The sequence below is a fragment of the Mirounga angustirostris genome, unplaced genomic scaffold (genome assembly GCF_029215605.1).
Source record: "Mirounga angustirostris isolate CCGP_5_RB_7025 unplaced genomic scaffold, mMirAng1.0.hap1 SCAF_5, whole genome shotgun sequence".
NCBI lineage: Eukaryota > Metazoa > Chordata > Mammalia > Carnivora > Phocidae > Mirounga > Mirounga angustirostris.
The window spans coordinates 132606538-132630421 of NW_026991713.1; the positions used below are offsets into that span (position 1 = coordinate 132606538).

A 23884-nucleotide genomic window follows, 5' to 3' on the forward strand; every position below is an offset into this window, starting at 1 on the left:
CTTCCTCCCGCCGGACGGGAAGCCTCGCGAGCGTTGGGTGCTCAGCCTCCGGAGGCCCCACCTCCTTCCGGCTCGCGGCTGGTATTTGGCCCGCCCACTCCTCCCCCGCCCCCCCGACAGCTTCATTCCGCTTCCGGTTGGCGAGGTGCTGGGCTTCAGCAAAGTTGTCGCTACCGTGGTCGCGATGGGGAAGTCAGATTTTCTTACCCCAAAGGCCATCGCCAACAGGATCAAATCCAAGGGGCTTCAGAAGCTGCGCTGGTATTGCCAGATGTGCCAGAAGCAGTGCCGGGACGAGGTAGGCGGGCCTGGATGGGGCCCTGCTGGAGATCCAGGTTCAAGCCCCTGACACTGGGGGTGAGGGAGTGGATCTCAGGTCTCTAGTCGTGGGTTTCGCGCTGGGCGAGTCAGCTTCTCAAGTCAGTAGGGCCATCCTTACCTGCAGCCCTCATCCTAGGGGGACCAGTGGTCTCTAACACCTCATTCCTCCACGATCTTCCTCCAAAAACAAATGAAATAAGAAAAGGTTTTGCAGCTCTCGTAGACGTGATGCTACTCAAGCTGTCATGAAACGGGGGGCGTTGAATAGTGCAGCACCGGATGCCTGGGGGAGAAGAGTAACAATCATCTCTGACCTGACTCGACTCAAGAGAAACAGGATAGTTAGGATTCACACCTCTTTTCGGGATTAGATGAAAAAGGACAACTAAGCTCTGGCACACTACTCACCTAACAAGCGTTTATGGAGCACCTACAGTGTGTCGGGCCCAGGGGATTACTGTGGATAGGATCGTGGACGGGAGTCAGACTGTCAGAATCCTGAATCCCAGCCGCGCCACTTCCTAACTATGTAGTTTTGGCCACGTTGCTTACATTCCCTCTGCCTGTATGCTTATCTTGTAAAGTGGAAATAACAATTGTACCTACCGGTAAGATTGTGAATTTTAAATCAGTGAATTATGCGTTCAGTGGCTCAGGGGGTCTTTGGGCAGATATAGGAAGTTTTGTATGCCATACAATGGAGTTTATACTTTTTTTCATTAATGAGGTGGATGATAAAGCACCTTGAAGAATTGAGAGCAAGCTAGTGACAGGATCCTATTTTTCTCTGGAGACTGAGTTGGATTGGGTAGGTGCAGGGGAACATTGGGTAATTGGAAGAATCTACTCGAGTGTTTCTGCAGCGAGAGATGAGATACTTAAGTAGGACTTACACTGAATAACACTGATGCAGTTTTTCCTTTTCATTTCTCTCCAGTTCTTTCTTTTTAATAGTCAGGGTGAAATTCCCACACAGAAAACTAGAAACTGGTACAGTGAACATTAATATATCCATTACCCATATTTAACATTTTAAGCAACTTGCCTATCTTTACTTTTTTCAGAAATATTTTTTTAAAAGATTTTATTCATCTCTCTGACAGAGAGAGAGAGACAGCGAGAGAGGGAACACAAGCTGGGGAAGTTGGAGAGGGAGAGGGAGAAGCAGGCCCCCCCGCTGAGCAGGGAGCCGGATGCGGGCCTCGATCCCAGGACCCTGGGATCATGACCTGAGCCAAAGGCAGATGCTTAACGACTGAGCCACCCAGGCGTCCCTCAGAAATATTTTAAAGTAAGTTGCAAATATCGGGATATTTCATCTCTGAATACTTTGGTATTTAAATACTTAAATACCTAAGTATTCTAAGATATTTGGATATTTTTCAAAATAGCCACGATGAACATCATCCCACATAACAAAATTAATAAAAATTCCCTTATGTCATCTGATACACACTCCATATTCACATGTCCTCACTTGTTCCCACAAATGCTTTTTAAAAGTTATTTGCAAACCAAGATCGAATCAAAAGCTATGAATTGGATTTGTTATTTGGACTTTAAAAAACAGATTTTTTTTAAAGAGCGTTTTTAGGTTCACAACAATAATGAGCGGAAGGTACGGAGATTTCCCATACACACTCAGGCCTCACGTATATACAACTTCCCCAGGATCAGCATCTTGCAAAAGAGTAGTACTTTTATTACAATCAGTAAAGCTACATTGACACATCATCATCACCAGAGTCTTTAGTTTATAGTAGGGTTCACTGTTGATGTTGGATGGTCTATGGGTTTGGACAAACGTATAATGACACATATATCCATCACTGTAGTATCATACAGAATAGTTTTGTTTCCTTAAAAATTTCTGCAGTCAGTTATTAGGGCTTTTATTTCTCTCTCAATTCTAAACTGAGTATAGAACCCACTTCCCTCACCCTTCCTTCTGCCCCCCTGAAACCCAATTATTTTTCTTTTTTTTAGTTAATTTTTTTTTTTTTTTTAAAGATTTTATTTATTTGACAGAGAGAGACACAGCGAGAGAGGGAACACAAGCAGGGGGAGTGGGAGAGGGAGAAGCAGGCTTCCCGCTGAGCCGGGAGCCTGATGCGGGGCTCGATCCCAGGACTCTGGGATCATGACCTGAGCCGAAGGCAGACGCTCAATGACTGAGCCACCCAGGCGCCCCTAGTTAATTTTTTTATATGCCTATAGTTGACACACATTACACACACATTACATTAGTTCCATTAGTTTCAGGTGTACAACATATTTTATACCTTATGCATATACAAGTTTATACCTTATGCTGTGTTCACCACAAGTATAGCTATCATCCATACCATACAACATTATTACTATACCATTGACTATAATCCCCATGCTATCTTTTTTTTTTTTAAGATTTTATTTATTTATTTGACAGAGAGATAGAGAGAGAGAGCAAGTAGGCAGAGTGGCAGGCAGAGGGAGAGGGAGAAGCAGGCTCTCTGCTGAGCAGGGAGCCGGACATGGGGCTCGATCCCAGGACCCCAGGATCATGACCTGAGCCGAAGGCAGCCGCTTAACCAACTGAGCCACCCAGACGCCCCCCACCCCCACCCCATGCTGTACCTTTTATTCCCATGACATATTCATTCCATCACTGGAGACCTATATCTCCCACTTCCCGTCACCGGTTTTGCCCATCCTCCCACCCCCCTTTCCTCTCCCCTCTTGGCAACCATCAGTTTGTTCTCTGTATTTATAGGTCTGATTGTGCTTTTGTTTTTGTTTATTCATTTGTTTTTTAGATTCCACATATAGGTGAAATCATGAAATTTGCCTTTCTCTGACTTATTTTACATAGCATAATACCCTCTAGGTCCATAGTGTTATAAGTGGCAAGAACTCATTCCTTTTTATAGCTGAGTGATATTCCATTGTGTATGTCTTTATCCATCTTCTTTATCCATTCATCTATCACTGGATTCTTAAGTTACTTTCGTATCTTTGCTATTCAGTTGTTTTTCTGATACTGGCTTGAAGAGACTAGACCAGTAACTGCCTTGGAGCATTGCCACTTTCTGGTATGAAACAATTAGGTTTTCTTGTGGTTGTCTTTCACCTTCCTTCTCTAACTTAGAGTTTCTATAAACTGGAACTTAGATCTGAAGGCTTGATTAGGTTCAGGTTAAATATTTTGGGGAAGACTACTTGATAGGTGATCCCATGTATTTCCTATTACATCACATAAGGAAGCTCATAAATATCTGATAGTGCTAGGATATTTGAGTAAATATGACAGCCTGTAAAGTAATGTTAGAAAGTAATATTTTTCCTCTTGCAAGAGCAAGTAACTAGTAAAGAATATATCTAGTTTCCCATCAGTCTTTTACTTAGGTGTTTTAGCATCCTTGCTTGAGTCCATTATTGCCTTAAGAGTTGCAAAGTGGTTGTTTTTCTCTATTTTTCTAAATTTATTATTGGCTACCATTCTTTTCTAAAAAATGTCCTTTTTCTCATTAACTAGGCCTATTTGGTTATCCTTAAATGTTACCCTAAATTATAATTCCTATGAGAAAAGGAGGTTAAAGGCTTAATTCTTTCCTTTGGTTACCAATTTCAGAGTAAGACACTTGTGGTGGTTCTGTCCTGTTTGCCCTCAAATCTGTTTATTGCCTTCCCTACCTGGGAGGGTGACCTGTAGGAGGAGAAGTTAGTCCCTCTAAGGTCCTCCCCTCTCTCAGTGTTGGAAAATTGAGGGAGAAGATCAGATCCAGAGTATCCCCTTCTGCCCATCCACTCATGGGTTTCTAGAATTTAGTAACAACATTTTGTTTTCATTTTATTGATTTATTTTCAATTTATGGAAAGTAGTACTGGTTTTTTCATTTATGAGACTGATACTAAGTTTCCTTTTAACATACAATTAAGTAAGAGTAATTCACAGGTACTACACAGATGAGGCAGGAATAGTGTAGGTAGTCTGTGGGCGACCAGAGCTTAGGAAGCTTATCAAGATGGAGCATTGACATCAGGCCAGTGGCGTGGGATTGAGCCGAGGGACAGGAGAAGAGCTCTTAAGGAGGCCGAGAGTGGACTTAGTGGTACGTGGAAGGGAGACGTAGAGGAGGACTCGAGGATGCCTGTCTTTAGGGTCCTGGCTGTGGGTGTGGGATTGTGCTGTTCACCGAGATGGGGAATACAGGAGGAGAGACACATTTTTCATTTCTCTTTCTATGAAGAACCAGGTGTAAGTGTTAAGTTGAGTAGATACAAGTCAAAGCTTGTAATTTTTTTATAGTCATCTGAAGAAGATGCAGATTTAGTGTATTTCACATGAGGTTTCTGTAATATGCCGCAGTGTGTTTTGGATAATGAACTAAAGTAGAGTGAAAATAGTCCCCTTCGTGGAAATTCACTACTGGCCCATCTTACTTCATTCCATCCCTCCAAGCACTTGCACAGCCCTACATGAAGTAGGCGCTCAGTAGAATTTGTTAAAGTGATTTAAAAAACAAAGTCACTCTTCTGGTACTGTGCCCTGTCACATTTCTCACTAATGTCTGTTTTCCAAAGCGCTGTTTTTCTCTCTTTAATCTGGAATTATTCTTTGGTTAGCAGTGTTGCATAACTCAACCTCGTAAAAAACTTGTAAATAAATATAATAGTGTGCTTAGAGCTAGTGATTTTTCTTTTTTTCCCCTTTCTTTTCCTTTTTCCTATTTTTTTTTCTTCCCTTTACAATTTATTATCAAAGAGTAGCTTTTTAGGGTTGATTAAATACTTCTGTTTAGGGCCCATTGTGATGACCTAAATCAGAATGTAACTACTACCTTTACATGTTTGTAGAATGGCTTCAAATGTCACTGTATGTCCGAATCTCATCAGAGACAACTCTTGCTGGCTTCTGAAAATCCTCAGCAGTTTATGGATTATTTTTCAGAGTAAGTAACTTGAAGACATCCTTTGCTCATAAGCTTTACTGAGTTGGACATTTAGTAGATGCTCAGTATTTTCTATATTGGGAGCTGTGTTTATTCCTTACACATTAACACGATAGCTGTATTATCCTGTGCTCAGGTTTTGTTTTCCTTTGACAGTTTATCAGAGTATGAAATTGTTGCAAAAGTGGTCCTCACAATTTAGTCTTGCACTTCAAGCATAAAAAACTCTTTCTAACTCAGTTGTGGCTCAGAGCATAGCTCTGGAGTCAGACTGCCTTCCTTAAGCCTGCAAATCCAGGCTTCTCTACTCATGAGCTGTGTGACTGGCTAAACCACTTACATTTGTTTGTGCTTTTGTCTGCTCATCTGTAAAATGGGACTAAAAACAGCAGCATCTTCCAAGCGTTTGCTTTATTTTCTAGAGCTTATATAAAGATTAATGAGTTAATACTTTTAAAGTGTTTAGAAGAGTACCCAGTACTCGATTAATAGCTGTTAATTATTATTACTATTAATGTTTAGTTTCCTAGCTCTTTCTTTCCAAAGTTCTAGGACGGAGCGTTGACATCAGGCCAGTGGCATGGGATTGAGCCGAGGGACAGGAGAAGAGCTCTTAAGGAGGCCGAGAGTGGACTTAGCACTTAAGCACCCTTAAAAATTATTGAAGAGCCCCAAAGAGCTTTTGTTTATGTCTGATATTGATACAGTGCTATTTGTAAATTAGAGATTAAAAATGAAAAAAAAGTATTTATTAATTTATTTAAAATAATAAACCTATTACATGTCAAAATAAATGAATTTTTTAATTTAAAAAGCCTATATTTTCTTTTTTTTTTTAAACCTTTATTTTCTAAAACAAAAAAGTAAAAGTGGCACTGTTTACATTTTTGCAAATCTCTCCAATGTCTGACTTAATAGAAGACAGTTGGATACCACAATTGCTTCTGCATTCAGTCTGTTTCAAATGTTTTGGGAAGCACTTAAAGAAAGCCTACCCTGTACATAGATGTACAGTTGGAAGGGGGGAATATTTTAATAGCCTTTTTCAGATAATTTTGGATGTTCTTTGATACTACATCAAAACAACGGCATGGGAGTTTTTTAAACTTTTTTCTTTAATATTTATTTATTATTAATTTAAAGAGTGTACCCGCCTGTGCATGAGTGGGAGGATGGGCCGAGGAGGGAGAGAATCCACAAGCAAACTCTCCGCTGAGGGTGGAGCCCAACGCAGGGCTCGATCATGACCAGAACCAAAATCAAGAGTCAGTGGCTCAACCGACTGAACCACCCAGGCTTCCCTGGCATGAGTAGTTTCTTAAAGATCAGTTGCAGTGTGGAATCTGAAACCACATCAGCAAACTTTTTATATTCTATTACATTATGATCCCTCAATCTTTCACTTTAAATGGATCTCGTACCCATGCATGATTTTATATCATCATGCGTTGGTCATTTGGAAAATATTGGTTCACTGAGTATTCTGAATGTTGACACATTTTGTTACACAGTAACTATAAAATCATATTTATTAATGTGAGCATCAGTGTCATTGGAAATGTCTTTAAGTTTTGGGACGTATGTCAAACTCACAGTGACTGATGCTAGTTGACCAGATTCAAATTTTTGCTCGAAAGCTCAAATTTTATCATTGGCAACAAATACCGTCCATTGTTTTCCTGGATATGACAAGGCTCCCTTTGTTTATGTTTGAGGAAATGTCTACTAAATATCCAATTTGGAATAATCATGGTTGATTTGTCAGTCATTCTTTCCAATAAAAATGGTGCTCCGTGAAAAAAGGTAGTTCAGCGCAAAGCTCAAACGATTGCACAAGTGCTTTGCTCAAGACAATCACTGTCCAGCAACAGGTGGTTTACTCATAATCCCATTTCATCACATAGGATAGTGGACAGAGGTAGCCCCACAGGTTGAGATTTAATCCTGTTACTGATACTGCTTTGTCAAGGACATTCTCAGTGAGACTGGCATTGACTTTCACCGAGAGCGCCTGCCCATGAAGAAGACCTGGGCCGCTAGTCCAGGGTGGCCTCATTGCCTACTGCCTGGACTTGGCTGAGATGCCAGCAGGTTCTCCCTGCATGGCTTTCGTGCCATCAAGGCAAGTAGCACAGTGTAAAAGGGCAGAAAGGATTTATCTGTGAACCGCCTAAGAACATCTGGAATACACTGGATACATGTGCCACATTTGGGGAAATATCAGTCTGGCCAGAGCCTTCCTCTCTACGCCCGTCCACTGCGTCCTCGGTAGCTGCCCTCCGCCTCCACCAGCTCCCTGGAGGGTCGCTTGTGCCTCTTTCCGTTTTCCTCTCTATCTTTTCTCAGTGGATGGTGCTCTTAACTGTCCGTGAACGCCTCTGTTTTCCATTCTTTCCTACTCCTCCTCCCTCTGCTTACTTTTTTCCTTAACCCTCTGCCTGTCCCCCCCAGCTCCTCAAATGCAAGAACGTTCTTCAGAACGCCCGCTTGGCTTCCTTCCCTCCATAGTACAGGGGTTCCAGGAGTTCCGTTATTCTTGCAGCTGTTAACCTTTGTGTTGGATGACTCCTAAATCTCACCGTTCATTCCTAACATCTGTCTTAAGGTGTAGATTTTTTTTTTCTCTGCACAGTTCTATGTTTCTGAAGGCTCTCTCAGAGCCAACATTTTAAAGCTAAAGGCAGTATTCTGCCCACCACACCTGCTTGTTATCCTGGGCTGGCTGATAACTGCCTACCCGGAACGCGAGGCTGGGAAGTCCCTGTTGTCAATTCTCCTCTACGGTGTCCTTTAAACTTGCATCCTCTCCATTCTCACGGCTCTAGTAATAATAGTTCTCATCATTTCTCGCCTAAATTAATTCCATGAATAAATGTTTTTTAAAAATAAATAAATAAAAACCTCCTTAAGTGGGGTAACAAAAGTTTCCGAAAGTAAAATGAATACAGCGATAAAAAAGGAAGGACTGATAATAATTCTTACCCCAAATGAGAGGATGCACTGGGCTCCCAGCTGCAGCTTCCGCTCCTCCCAGACATGTTTTATGCCAGTGGATCACAAACCACTACACGCATCCGAATCACCTGCAGGGCTTGTGACCACAGTGGCAGGTTCTGAGTCAGTAGATCTGAGGTGGGGCTGGAGACTTGGCATTTCTATCTAGTTCCCAGGTGATGTTGATGCTGCTGTGCTGGGGACCACACTTCGAGAATTCTTGTTCTATACTTTCCACAGGATTATCTTTCTAAATCACAGATTTTCACAGACTAATTCCTAAATAAATTATTTGGTGCTTTTCCACTGCACGCATAAAACCCACCCTCTTTACCATAACATTCAAGATACTTCAAAGATTAGCCCTACCAGTATTTTCCAGCTATTGTCTTCCATCCCCGCTCCATTATTCTATTCTGTTCAATCCCCCTGTGTCTCTCATTTCTATCTACTCTTAACATTAGCTCAATTAGATTATCATTTCCCAGATGTGATGCTTTCATGTCTCTCTGCCATCTGGGAATGGCCTCTTCCTCTTCACCTCTAAAGTCCTATTTATACTTCACTGCACATATTAGAGATCACCTCTGGGCATCTCCCTCCACTCCCCTGATACTTCGTTATATCTCTTTTGCAGTTTGATTTCTGTTATGATTGCTTTTGCTAGATTGTAACCTGGGTCAAGATTCCTGTTTTATTCACCTATGTTTACCTAGCACTTAGCACGGTACTCAGTTCAGAGGGACACGGTAAGTGCCAATTTCCTGTGGAATAGGGAAGTTTTGTTACCAGGTGTTGTACACAAACAAGGAATCATGGAACACTACATCAAAAACTAATGATGTACTGTATGGCGACTGACATAATGTAATAAAAAAAAAAGAAGAAGAAGAACTGCATTATTATGCCACATTCAGTAGCACTAAGAGACTTGATGAAGGAACCTCTGCAAAGATGTTTAGTCAGTTTGGTTACGGCTGCTCCAGTTTCAACTCCAGGCTGACTTTTAACTATAGTTCTTAAAAGTTACACTCTTTTGGGATTCCTTCCTTTTTTAATTTTTAAAGGTTCGTAATAGATATTCACATGGATGTCTTGTATATCATTTGGGTGTTCACACTGTATGCTGGCTTACATTTCAGGAAGATGATGCTTTATATTTGTAGAATTACCATAATGCTCTCTTTCCTTTCCTTATTAGGGAATTCCGAAATGACTTCCTAGAACTTCTCAGGAGACGCTTTGGTAAGCATCTGAGTATTGTGCATATAACAACGTCATAATCTTATAACCTGCGCAGGATTGACAGTGTTGTATTTTGTTCTTAGGCACTAAGAGAGTTCACAACAACATCGTTTATAATGAGTATATCAGCCATCGAGAGCACATCCATATGAATGCCACTCAGTGGGAGACTCTGACTGATTTTACTAAGTGGCTGGGCAGAGAAGGTAAGAATAAGACAGGATTTAAATAGTTATGTGGCGCCAATGCAGGGAGAGAGAATTGTCATAGTTTCTGTGTAAATTTACAGAAACAAGGATGAGTAGGGCAATTAAAAACTTGTGGACAGGAGCAGAATCTTCCAGGATTGATTTCATTTGTTACACTTGAATATGAGTGTCTGGAATGGTTCTTTTGATAGTTCAAAGATGTATCACCGAAGCATCCTCTCATCTGGGGTAAGAATTATTATCAGTCCTTCCTTTTTTATCGCTGTATTCATTTTACTTTCGGAAACTTTTGTTACCCCGCTTAAGGAGGTTTTTATTTATTTATTTTTAAAAAACATTTATTTGTTTATTTTAGAGAGAGAGAGAGTACAAGCGGGAGGGGCAGAGGGAGAGTCTGAAGCAGACTCCACACTGAGCAGGGAGCCCGTAGGGCTCGATCTCAGACCCTGAGATTACAACCTGAGCCGGAATCATCCAGGCACACCACAAGCTTTTTAACATTTTGTTTCAGTTTATTCCATTTCTGATCTTCCTAGGCTGAAGCTAGGGAGAAGAGAGGAGAAAGAAATTTTCTGTCAATGTATTACTTATTCAGTGTGTTACTTTATTCCATTGTATGGAGAAAATTTCTACTTAGTAAGTTAGCAGAATATCATGTACTCCTTGTATGTTAAATACTTAGAAACAGTTAAATAAGCGAGGTAATACTTCTTTTGTGTGTTTCCCTTGCTTAAATAGTTGACTTAACCTAGCTAGTTAAAAATCAGGATAATAATTTTTTCTGTTTAAGGAGATAAAATATTCTACTTAAAATATCTAAGTTTCATCAGCTGTGAATATGGAAAATTTGTGTGCTGCATGAATTTGTGTATTTGAATGTTTGAATGAATGTATTTTTTTTAACTTTTTTAAATTAAATTTTATTTTATTATGTTCGTCACCATACAAAACTGAATGAATGTATTTGAATGAATAAGCACATGATGCAGAGATAGAACACATTTGTATTTACTTTTAGTTTTGATTGTATGCAAAAATGTTTTTTCTTTTAAGGTTTGTGCAAGGTGGATGAGACCCCGAAAGGCTGGTATATTCAGTACATAGACAGGGACCCAGAAACTATCCGCCGGCAACTGGAACTAGAGAAAAAGAAGAAGCAGGACCTTGATGATGAGGAAAAAACAGCCAAATTTATTGAAGAACAAGTGAGAAGAGGTCTGGAAGGGAAAGAACAGGTGGGCAACAATATCATTCTGGGAGGCAACAGAGAAAGGCTTCAGGAAGCAAAATTTTTAAGCATTGACTTGAATTTTGTAGGTCTTGTTCCTTAATTAAGAGAAGAAAGATGGCCAAGTATAAAAGCCCAGGTTTTGGAGTTGAGACAAATCTGGGTTCAATTCCTAACTTACTGACTCATGGTCTCGTAGAATTATATAATCTTCTAAACCTTGGTTTCCTTATCCCTAAGGCAGAGGCGATAGCTAATGGGGAAGACAGAGCAGATCACATCACTGGGCTGGAATTAACATAGTGCTGGAGTTAAACACAGTGTGGGAACCTATAGGGCCAGCATTCACCCCATTCTGGGGAAGATGCAGAGTATCTGAAGGTAGATACAACCTCTGGGCTTGAAGAATCAATAGGCAAAACCCAGACAAATGGGGGAAGGAAGACATGGTTCAGGTGGTTCAGATGTTGGAATAACTAGAATAAGGCATTTATTTTAACAAATATTTATTGGGTACCCCCTTCTTCTAGGCCTTCTTCTAGGCACTGGGGATAGAGCAGTAAACAGAAGGTAAAAACTCGCTGCCTCATGGTGCTTACATATCAAAAGTACAGGAAAATATAACCTAGTATATATGTGAAACTACTAGCCATTTAATATTTTTAAAAAGCTTCTTGTGGTATAAGATACATGTGATAAAGTGTATGGTGGGCGTTAATCTTAAGGTGACAGCTCAGTGAAATTTTACACATGTATGTGTCTTTAGCAGGATGGATGGAAGTAGATGGACGCATAGCCTATGTAGCGACCCACCAGATCAAGAAATAGACCATTTCCAGGGGTCATAGTCATTCCCAGTTAATAGTCCCCGTCCCCCAAGAAGGAACCAGGGTTCTTCCGGTACCACTGTTGATTATCTGTTAGTGTGTTTGTGAACTTTGTAGAAATGTGATCATACCATATACTCTCTGTCTGGCTTCTTTAACTTAAACAGAAGTTCTTTATGTTTCCTGTACCTATATTCTTTCCTATCAGTGTTTAACTCTTTTTTAAAAAGTGATGTTTGCTATTCCATTTTATGAACGTCACACAATTTATCCATTCCCCTTTTGAGAAACATGTGGATTGTTTTCAGTTTTTGGCTATGGTGAATACAGCTGCTCTGATCATTAGTGTACATGTCTTATAGAAGCTGTTTTGTACAGAGAGATGCAGGAATTAGTCGGCAATAAGAAAGTAAAGATCCGTTCATGAGTCAACTTTTATACCATGTTAGTTGACCTCCTTGATAAGTGATGGGTGTGCATGTGTATTATGGTACTCTTTCCATATCCGTGTATTCATATGCGTGTATTCACACAGCCTTTTAGGAGTTTTCTGTATTAAATTAAAATAACAATGGTTATTAAACTGCTGTAACTGTCAAATTTAAACCCTTGCCTAAGATTGAAAGTTCTTTATTCTTGAAATTCTTCTCTTACCTTTTTCATTTTAAACCTCTGCTTTCAATAGAGGGAAAATGGTAATTTCCTATTGTGGAAATTAAGAAGGATCACATCATGTACAGAGGAAATTGGTTTACTTTTTGGAATAGCATTGTTTTTTAACATTTTAGCGTAATTCTACTAAAAACTTCAAGTTAATTCGTACTTTTCAAGTATAAATAGCATCTTCCCCTAAAAGGCAGTGGAAGTCCTACTGATCAGTGCTTCCTCATCGCACTCTTAAATATTATAAATTTTTAAAAAGCAACATCATCTTTCGCCTTCCTTTGTGAGATCCTAATGGAGAAAGAATATCCCAGCAGGATCTCAAGAACATTTTTATTAATAGAAAAAACAATCAACATTTATCAAACACTATTGCAGGCATTATGCTAAATGCTTCCTTTATTTTATCCTTATGACATCCCTACATATGCATATTATTCCCATTTTAAAGACAGAATAATTGAGGTACAGGGAGATTGTGAGATTGACAGGTGATGAAGCTAATAATGTGCAGAGGTGGGTTTGACCTGCAGTTCTGTCTGAGTTCGTTTTAGGCTCTTGATCTTACACTAAACTATCCCACAGTATAGAAGTGTTTTGCTTTTTAAAGTAATCCTCTAGCTAAAATTCTTTTTTTAAGATTTTATTTATTTATTTGAGAGAGCAAGCGAGAGAGAGCATGAGCAGGGGAAGGGAGAGGGAGAAACAGACTCAATGCAGGGCTCAATCCCAGGACACTGGGACCATGACCGGAGCCGAAGGCAGATGCTTAACCGACTGAGCCACCCAGGTGCCCCATCCTCTAGCTAAAATTCTTAAGGTTTATTGTTTTATGTTGTTTCCTGTTTAAATTATAGTAGAAATAAAAATGTAAGTAGTCTTCTGGGATGTGGTACAGAGAAGCCACTTTTTTCCCCTTTAGAATAATTCTTAGTTGAAGAATATTTGCAGTACATATAATTTCTTAACAAGCTCTTAATCATTTTATTTTTTTATTAAGATTTCATTTATTTATTTGAGAGAGCAAGAGAGAACTAGCAGGGGGAGGGAGAAGCAGACTCCCCGCTGAGCAGAGAGCCTGATGCGGGACTAGATCCCCGGACTCTGGGATCATGACCTGAGCCGAAGGCAGATGCTTAACTGGTTGACTGAGCCATCCAGGTGCCTGGATTTTCATCATTTTAGAGCTGCATGTTGGAGCTGCCTTGCAACATGGGTAGCAAGTCATAATTGGGACTATTGAATATTGATAGTAAATGCACTGTGAACCAAACCTTCATACTCTTTTTTCTTTTTCCCTTTTAGGAGGCTCCTATTTTTACAGAATTAAGCAGAGAAAATGATGAAGAAAAAGGTGGCTTTACTTTTTTCCTATTCTTCTTTTAATATGGATGATTTTATATTGGCTCTGCCAAAAACTAGCACCATGTTTAGGGGCAAGATGTATAATCTGTCTGGATTGCATTGTTTTTACCGATTTATGAAAAGGTAACAATAAATCAGGTAGGATGCTTTCAGCTGCAAGTAACAAAACCGACCAAAATTAGCCTAAATAATAAGGAAATACCTTGCCAGAACAAGAATCCCAGAGGTAGGGCAGTTCTGGATGCTAGGCCATCCATCAGGAGCTGGACACAAGGTGGTGGTAGGCACTTTCAGCCATCGTATGCACACCCAACAATGTCCAGAGGATGACAGAGAGCATCTCTTCTGGAGTCCCCTGTGAGCAGGAAAACTTTTCCTAGGAGACACTCCTCCAGGCAGCAGACTTCCTTTTGAATATCACTGGCCAGTCCATATCAGCCTCCACCTCAAGAACAGGCACTGGGAAAGGAAGTGGCATCATTTTGATTGGTTTAGAGCAAAAGAACCTTACTATTTACCTCCCGAAGCCCCCCACCTCCTAATCCCATCACTTTGGGCATTAGGTTTTCAACATACCCGTTTTAGGGGGATGCAAACATTCAGACTCTATCATCCTCCAAGCCATGCATGAGAGGTGTAAGAAACAAAATTGGAGTCCTGTCCCCTTAGCATGGGGAGAGGGGGCCCGTGGAGATGGGGAGCGGCCAAGGCAGTCCCCTATAGCTTGATCATATGTAGATCTTTCCCAGCTCTGTGAGCATCCGTTCAGTATTATCTGCAGGAATTCGTCATCTCTGGATAGGAGCATTCCAGCTCTCGTTTATTCAAAATGTCCGTGAGCTTTCTTTGTGGATACATTGTGGTGTCTTATCTGATAAGTTTTATAAGTTTCCTGAAATATATATACACACACACACACACATTATATATATATATAATACATATGATGAAATATACATGTAAAAAAATACATCATTTTTTTTCTTCCAGTTACATTTAATTTGAATAAAGGAGCATGTAGTTCAGCAGCAACGTCATCTAAATCAAGGTGAGCTCCATGAACATACATCTTAGAACCTGAGAATTTTTGTGAGATATTGATTACTGCACTTTCAAAGCACAGGATTGTGAATTATTTTTTTCTGGTTGTAATTTTCTTCTTTGTCTCATTTTTGTTTGATGGTGGTTTTCTTTTGTTAGCACCTGTCTTTTTCCTTACCTGCCCGTGATACGATGCTTCTGAGGAAAGGCACATTTTGATTAAATGCCTCACATGACAAGTGTTTGCTTTTCTCTGAGTCCTTCTCCGCTTAGTGGCTCCCCTAAGCTATTGCAGTGCTATGGATTTTTCTATCACAGCCCACTCACCAAGTTTAAATATTAGCTTGGGTATACAGTTTTTGTTCTGCCTACTGTGTTAAGATTTTGTGAGAACAGAGACTAGGTTATTCACCCACCTTCTTAGGCCCTGGTAAAGTATAAATGCACCAGAAGGCACGTACTCGTAGTTGTGCTCCCGGCTGCCTGGTGTAAGTAGCCGAGCAGGGCCTGACCAAGCTTTTCTGTAAAAGGCCACATAGTAAGTATTTCAGACATGATTGGCCGGTTGTCTTTGTCACAGCCACTTGACTGCTGTCGGAGTGAGAAAGCAGCCGCAGACAATGTGCCAACAAATGCACGTGGCTGTATTCCAATATGATCTTACTTCTAAATACAGGTGGCAGGCTGCATTTGGCCCTCAGGTTGGAGTTTGCCAAACCCTGATATAGCATGTGGTCAGGTTGCTTCTGTTCCCTTTTCATGTTCTCTTCTCTTGCGGTTCTTATCTGTTTTTTCACCAAATATTTATTCACAATCTGTGATGCGCAACGTGTCCAGTTTGGTTATGGAGATTCAAAACAAAACAAAACAAAACGGTAAGATACTCAGGAAGGTGCCTTCCCAGCGTCTACCAGAATTTTGTTTTGAGTTGGCCAATATTTACTTAGTATTTTATTTATTTATTTTTATTTTTATTTTTTTAAATATTTATTTATTTGAGAGAGACAGAGATAGAGAGAGCCCGAGCAGGAAGGAGGAGGAGAAGCAGACACCCCGCAGAGCAGGAAGCCTGATGCGGAGCTTGATCCCAGGACCCCGGGACCATGACCTGAGCAGAAGGCAGATACCCAACCATCTGAGCCACCCAGGCGCCCCTTTACTTAGTATTTTACGTGTTGTTTATTTAAGACCTAACTCAGTTTTCTTGGTTAAGTTATAGGCTAGTGCTTCTTGGCACAGCTAGAAAAGTGGCCAGGAGAAGTGAAGGAAATAGAGGAGCAATGTATAACTGCTTCTCTGGGCTTGCCAGAGATCTTCACTCTGATCTAAATGCTTCAGAATTGACACCTACAGTAGATACCATGAAGGACATGGTTAATTGGGTCCCACATACAGTACATTTGAAAAGAAAATTCTTTTCAAAATATTGGTAGGATATGACCTGGAAGACAGAGTCAAATATATCCAGTCACACACGCCTTATGGTTTTAGACCCGTACGTGTTTCTCTCCGTTCTCCTTTATTATTTGTTATTCCTGAGTGTAGGTAAATGTTAAAATTGGTCCCAGTGGCCCCCAAATTGGTCTCCCTTGTATTAGTTTTCTATGGCTGCTGTAACAAATTACCATAAACCAAGTGTCTTTTTTTTTTTTTTAATTTTATTTATTTATTTGAGAGAGAGCAAAGTGAGAGAGAGAGCACGAGCAGGGGGAGGGGTGGAGGGGAAGAAGGCTCCCCACCGAGCAGGGAGCCCAATGGGGGGCTCGATCCCAGGACCCTGGGATCATGACCTGAGCCAAAGGCAGATGCTTAACTGACTGAGCCATCCAGGCACCCCAAACCAAGTGCCTTGAAACAACAGAAATGTGTTCTTTCTCTGGAAGCCAGAAGTCTGAAGTCAGTATCCCTGAGCCAAAATCAGGCCGCATGCAGGGCGGCACTTCCTCTGGAGGCTCTGGGGGGAATCCGGTCTTTGCCTTGCTCAGCTTCTGGTGGCTTCTGGAGTTCTTTAGCTTGTGGCTGCATCCTTCAGTTTCAGAAGCAGTGTCTTCACATTTCTCTTTGCTCCGTCTTCACGTAAAAGGATGTATGTGGTTCCATAGAGAGCCTGCTCAGGCAACCCAGGATAATCTCATCTCAGAATCTATAACTTAATCTCATTTGCAGAGACCCTGTTCCAAATAAGGTAACATTTATTAACTCCAAGGATGAGGACCTGTTATCTCGGGTCTGCTAGTTAGCCTTCTATAGCCTGATGCCAGGCTCTGATGTTACTAGTAAAAATAGTTTTATTTGACTAAGTTCTATGAGTTCAGTCTCGAGTATCTATAATAACTCATATATAGTGTCTCAAATAATACAATGGAAAGACTCATCTAAATTTTCTTTTTCTGAGATTATGGTCCATTTTTATAGAGTTTGAGATTTATTTTCCTGTTGATTTATATCTCTTGTATATCTGAAACTCAGAATGAACAAAAGGATCTAGATATAAAAAATTGATACTTTAGATTATATGGAGGCACAAAGATAAGCCCTGCTTCTCCAGTGTTTGAACAGAGGTTACTCAGTTTCCATTTCTCTTTTGGGGCTTCTCTTCTTTAATTGCGTTAGGACTCACTCCAGTTACTGAAAGCGGAAATCTAGGGCTGTTCTAGAAGCAAACATTCCATTTCCAGTCTGTTCCTGTTCATTTCTTGCCTTGATTTGAGTCCCATCTTGCCCCGTCTCAATTTGTCAGCCTCCAATAGCATCTTTGGGGAGGAGGGGTGTTACTGTTAGAGCAGGTAGTGTAAGATCAAATACAGTGCACAGCTGGGGCGCCTGGGCGGCTTGGTTGGCTAAGCGTCCGACTCTTGATTTTAGCTCAGCTCATGATCTCAGGGCCGTGAGACTGAGCCCCGCATCAGCCTCTCCACTTGGTCGGGAGTCTGCTTGAGATTCTCTCTCCCTCTCCCTCTGCCTCCCCCCTCTGTGTGCTCATGCACTGGGGGGTGCTCGCTCTCTAAAAAAGTAAATTAATTAATTAATAATAATACACAGCTGAAATTAATTAATTAATAATACACAGCTGAAAAAAACAGACTATTTTGTTTTGCATTTTACTTTAATGTTCATTATTGAGATTGATACTTAAGTTTCTACTCTTAAAATGATTTGTATAGGTATTCTTTTTTGACTCTAGTGTTTTTAGGATAGGGATTATCACTTTGAAAGCTTGGTAAAATTTGGTAAAATATTGTGCTAGTATCTTTTACAGGTGAGGGAATACTTTTTTACTACTGATTCAGTTTCATTATGGTCATTAGTTTATTCAACTTCTCAATATAATCTTGATCATACAAATTTCAATAATTTGTATAATTTTGATTTTTCTAGAATATTCTTTTTACCTAGGCTCTCAAATTTGCTATTCTATTACTCTTTTAGAATACCAACTTTTTGTTTTCTTGAAATTGTCATTTCTTTGGTTTCTGTGTTACTGACTTCTGTCCTTCATAATTTCTTCTGTCAACATTTCTTATATTCTTCCTTATTCATTTTAGCTCTAATAGAATCGTGATATTGCAAGCAGGAAGATCTTTCTAAATGTCTTTCTTTCACCTGCGAGATAACGTCATTTTTGTCCATGCTACTGATCCGGTGCCTCTCCCGCCCCTTGCCCTCCAGCTATGCTAAATTATTTGCCCCATCCTAAGTGAGCCACGGTGGCTCACCCTTTCTTGCCTTTACATCTTCTGTCCTTACTTCCCGGAATGCCCTTCCGGGTCTGTTCTCCCACCCTGTCGTGAGATCCCGATGGGCTGTTCTGTTTGTGTTTTTATCACCATTGCTTGTCACGCTGTAGACATTAAATAAGGCCAAATAAATGTTCTTGATAGGAAACTTTCTTTCTCTTCAGTTTAGTTTTTTTGTGCGGTGACATACATATAACATAAAGTTGACCATTTTCACCATTTTTAAGCATACAGTTCGGGCGATTCATGTCACGTGTGCAGCCGTCACCAGTATCCATCTCCCGGGCTTTCTCATCAGCCCAAACTGAAACTCTGTCCCCATTAAATGCTTGCTTCCCCATTTCCCGGTAGCCCCCAGCCCCCAGTAGCCTCTATTCTGCTTTCTGTCTCTGTGGATTGGACTCTTCTAGGCTCCTCATAGGAGAAGAAGTCTACAGCGATTGCCCTGTTGTGCCTGGCTTCTTTCACCCGCTTTAATGTCTTCAGGGTTCATCCATGATGTGGCACGTGTTGGAATTTCCTTCCTTTCTAAGGCTGAATAATATCCTTTTGTATGTATGCACCACATTTGCTTCATCTCTTCATCAGTCATTGGACATTCGAGTCACTCCCACCCCTGGGCGTTCATGAACCATGCTTTTCTGAACATTGGTGTTCAGATACCTGTTTGGGTCCCTGCTTTCAGTCCCTTTGGATGGAGACCCAGCAGCGGAGGTGCCAGGTTGTATGATAGTTCTGCCTCGCTATTTGCCACAGCAGCTGCCCCAGTTGACATCCCCACCACCAGAGTGCAAGGGTCCCAGAAACAGAATCAGAACTTAGAAATCTATTCAGAGGATTGAATTATGGGACAAAACCCAGTAAGTGATTTTTCAAAAGGGTAAATGTAAAACGTTACAGTTCGGTGAACGAAGAATACCTGCCGTGATGACTGAGTGGGGGAATCCTGACCTGGGGCCCCTGTACAGAAAAGTAATGGTTGGGGGGGTGCCTGGGTGGCTCAGTCGGTTAAGCAGCTGCCTTCGGCTCAGGTCATGATCCCAGGGTCCTGGGATCGAGCCCCGTATCGGGCTCCCTGCTCCGTGGGAAGCCTGCTTCTCTCTCTCCCTCTGCCTGCCGCTCTCCCACTTCTGCTCCGTCTCTCTCCCTCTCTCTCCCTCTGCCCCTGCTCCATCCCCTCCACTCATGCTTTCTCCCCTGAAAACTAAAAGCCTGAATAATAATTCTGTTGTTTTTCTGTTAATCACACCTTTTTCCTTGGTTATCTTCATGGTAGCTTTGTGCATGTATTTATCCTTTGTTCGTCTTTTGCAAATATGACAAACTAAATGATTACACTGGTAAGATTCATTGAGATATTAACTGAGCATGTATTTTATGTGAGTCACAAGATAGCAACTCTCTTTACAGGAAAAAAATAAGTATATACAAATATATACCCATTATTATATGTACAAATCATATATGCAAATGATTATAATATAAGGTGGCGTATGATACAAGCTAGAAAGTGCTATGGCAGTTCAAACCCTCATGAAGAATGGATCTTAAAGAATTGGAACAAATAGAGATAGATATTTGTTCTAATTGGAACAAATAGAGATTGCGCTGGGTATAAAAGAGGCAGTTTGCAAAGGCATGAAACATGGCATGGCTCAGTCAGTAACGAGTTATTCAGAATGGCTGGTGTATACAATAAGTCAGAGATAATATTCTTGGGCCAGTGGTGACAATTTTATACCACACTAAAAAAGTAGAATTTACACTGTCAATTCTAGGCAGTTAGGAACAATCAGAAATTAGGTGACATGTTCAGATTGCTTTCAAAAAATAGAACTGACAGTAATTGCTAGACTTCTTTGCCAACCTCTTATTTAATCCTTGCAATTGAGCTCTGAGTTGGCTCACACTGTTATCCTCATTAATAGATGAGAAACTGAAGCTTAGAAAAGTGAATCACCCAAGGTCAGAAGCAGAAGCCTCCTTAGCCCCTGATCTGCCTAACCCCGAAGCCGGCACCCCACTGGTCTGTGCTGATCATGGTTGGCACTAAGTGAAGGGGTGAGGAGAGGGAAGAGGGCGTTAAGGTGGGAATGGTTACATGTTCTCATGCTACTTAGGTCCTAGGTCCTCTGTTGTTTTGACTAATCTGTTGTAAATTAATCGTGTAACAAATTTCTTCTGTACTGTTCTGCACGTTAGAAAGCCTTCTTCTGTGCATTGGTTTTGTTAACAAGCATGGCTTTTCTTTTTACCAGTTCCTTGGGACCAAGCGCATTGAATACCATTGGGAATGCAGCATCAGTTAAAAGAAAAGAATCTTCCCGGAGCTCAGCTCAATCAAAAGAAAAGAAAAAAAAGAAATCTGCCCTTGACGAAATCATGGAGGTATAGTTTACAAGCTGCTTATCGATGTGTTAGCAGTTAGAGGAATGACATAATTCAAACTAAGGAAATTTTAGTCTCACCAATTCTTGGATTAATATAAAGTCAGAAAATGTATGCAGACTAGGTTAGGGGAAGGTAGTCTGGACGCAGTTCCATCTGGGTAGAGTTGGAATCCCTCATCACAAGTTTATTTTCGTGCCTCAGGTGCTGTGTTCAGAACTCTCCATGTGTTCATGGTCAGTGGAATTCAATCAAAAGGACCTGGGCGGTCACTGCAGCTAAAAACAAAAGCTCTGTTTCCCTTCTGTGGCTCTGTAAAATTGTCATCCTCCGTGGATTCCTCCCACCAGCCTCTGTTCTCCTCTTGCCTCTGACTTCACTTACCACCTCCTAGCCAGCAGCAGGAAGCGATGACGTTGTTTTCATTTGACTTTACCTAATGGCTAAGCCTATGTGATGAATCCTTGAAAACCCGTGATTTAAGATTGAGGACCACACTTTGGCTCTAAATCTACTTGCACCTCTAGAGCTGTTCTGAATCTTCCTCTTTCCCTTTCCACACATAACCTTACCTTATCAATACATTTATGAAGTAAGTAGAAAGGAGAAGAAGGACAGGTGAAGAGAAAGAAGAAATGGATAGAAGAAGCTGACTTGTTTTTTCCTGTAATATCATTTCCTCTAATCTCCCCAACCTTCCTCTTTATTTGTGAAGGGATAGAGACAACTGTTTGGTCTTCCCCATTTCTGGGTGCTCTTACGATACAGGGCGGTCTAAACAGTTGAGAGTATAATATAAAATGTGTACACTAAGAGATGTAGTTGCTCCATCACTGAGCATATACTGAGTCGCTGTTGTGTGGTAGGCATCGTGCGAGGTCCTGTGTCTGTGTAGTAGGGAGAAAAATACAGTCCCGCTGTGTCATGGGGCTTTCTCTCTAGTAGGAGAGACAGTTCATGAACAAGTGAACGAGTGAGTAAGTTATTACAAAACGCTAAGTGCTGAGGCGGTCTGAGGGCGGGCCATGGGGGGTAGCTTGTGAAAAGGTGCCAAGGCAGGAAAGACCTTGAATTCAGGCACCTGAAGGAAAGGTCCATGTGGCTGGAGAATGGTGAGTGCGAGAGTGGTAGCATTTGCAGTTTGAGAGAGAAGTTGGAGCAACATCTTAGACGTCTCAATAGTCCATGACAGGAGGTTCCTGAATCTAATTCAAAGTAAAATGGGAAGCCAGATCTACCTGCCTTGTAAAACCTGCTAAATTTAGAATGTTCTTTGTTAATACTGGAAAGTTGGAGATATTAAAATGGAATTTATTATCAACCAAAGAATTGCAGCATCCTGTCCCACTGAAAGTTGGGACTTCAGGTTCACTTACAGCCATCGAGAAAGAAAAAGGCGCAATGTGACTCTTCAGCACTCTTTGTTTGGACACCCTTGTGCTTACATCTCTCGTGGTTATGTTTTTCTTGCCCTACATTCACAAGATTTATTATCCTTATCATACAGAGAAGCCCCTTTTGGCCATCACTGTAGGACTAACCGTGCTGCGCAAAATTGGTTTAAAGTGTTGTGTTTTTACCACATGAACATGTTGCTTGTTTCCCAGCTCATGACAGGCACACAAGGGAAGTGGGGAAATGGCGATATAGCGTTGGCATATGGCCTTGCAGTCTTGACTAAGTAGAGGTCGCTTGTGTTTATTTTCTTGGCCAGTTGACGTGCTTTATCACATATTTTTGTACATCCAAGTATGTGTGTGTGTGGTTTTTTTTTAAAGATTTTATCTTTAAGTAGTCTCAGCACCCAGCGTGGGGCTCGAACCCACAACCCCAAGATCAAGAATTGCATGCTCCACCAACTGAGCCAGCCAGGTGTGCCCCCCCCCACCAAGTGGGTTTTTTTTTCCTTTTAATTAAAAATTAATTGCAAAAAATGTTTATTTGTATTTGTCAGAGCTTGTAAATTACACGGATCGCCTTTGAGGTATATGTTTTATGGTGTTCATTTGCTACACAGAATGGTATTTGAAATAAATTGAGGATTTTAAAGAGAGAATTCTGTATCTTCTGTGTGCTACAGATCGAAGAGGAAAAGAAAAGAACTGCCCGAACAGACCACTGGCTACAGCCTGTACGTATTGAGTTGAAGCTTCTTATTTCCTGAATGCTTTTAAAAAAGTGAATCATGTAAAGAACATTTGGTATAAATGACTGAATTTCTCAAATATACTTAAATCATACGGATAGATCTATAACATTCATGACTTTTCTTTTCATCTGATCTTAAATGATCAGCTGCACCTGTATTGGAGAGTTACTTCACGTTTGTAGGCTGGTAAGATTTCTTGAGTTTAATGCCAGATTCGTTTGTGGACATCTTGAATTTAAGCCTGTAGTTATTTCCAATTTTGCTATAAGACAAGGGTTGTGTTTTCAGAAACGGGACTGAAAGGTAGAATTGTGAATGCCAAAGCACTTGTTTTCAACTTACAGCTTATTGAACTTAGAATCTCCCTTTAGGTACTTTGTCGGAAAAAGCCGGTTTTCATTTTACAAGCTCAAGTAGAGCTTTGTATTTTATTGTATATTTATTATTGCTGTTATTTTAAGATAATAATTTTGAAACAGTTAAATAATTTTAAACATTATTATTTATTGATGCTCTGTTTTGAACCTAGATGTAAAGTTTTCGCAAGACGCTCAGGGTGCGTTTGTTAAAGCTTCTAAAAGAAGCTGGTTTGATCAATAATAGGAGACTGAAAAGTAGTGAGAATATGTGTCATTTAGATCATTTTGATGCAAAAAGTAAGATTAACAATAACCTAGAAGGTCATGAAGTCCAGAGTTCTCATTCAGATCTTCAGAGTCCTGCTCCCTCTAAGCAGGAAAACAATTTCATTTCCATGTCTTAGTTTGTGGTCTTCTGCATGGGAGG

The 23884-nt window shown here is 40.7% G+C and overlaps 1 protein-coding gene across 1 annotated transcript in view; it reads left to right on the forward strand.

Annotated features, from left to right (window-relative positions):
• The first annotated feature begins 57 nt into the window (after window positions 1-57).
• The window catches only part of KIN (Kin17 DNA and RNA binding protein), a 32819-nt gene continuing 8992 nt past the window's right edge, over window positions 58-23884 (forward strand). The window contains exons 1-9 of the mRNA XM_045874455.3: window positions 58-298; window positions 5158-5252; window positions 9448-9491; window positions 9575-9697; window positions 10754-10935; window positions 13724-13772; window positions 14774-14831; window positions 20820-20949; window positions 23030-23080. Coding sequence (XP_045730411.1) covers window positions 185-298; window positions 5158-5252; window positions 9448-9491; window positions 9575-9697; window positions 10754-10935; window positions 13724-13772; window positions 14774-14831; window positions 20820-20949; window positions 23030-23080 — 846 coding nt within the window. The 5' untranslated portion in view covers window positions 58-184. The remainder of the gene's footprint in view (window positions 299-5157; window positions 5253-9447; window positions 9492-9574; window positions 9698-10753; window positions 10936-13723; window positions 13773-14773; window positions 14832-20819; window positions 20950-23029; window positions 23081-23884) is intronic.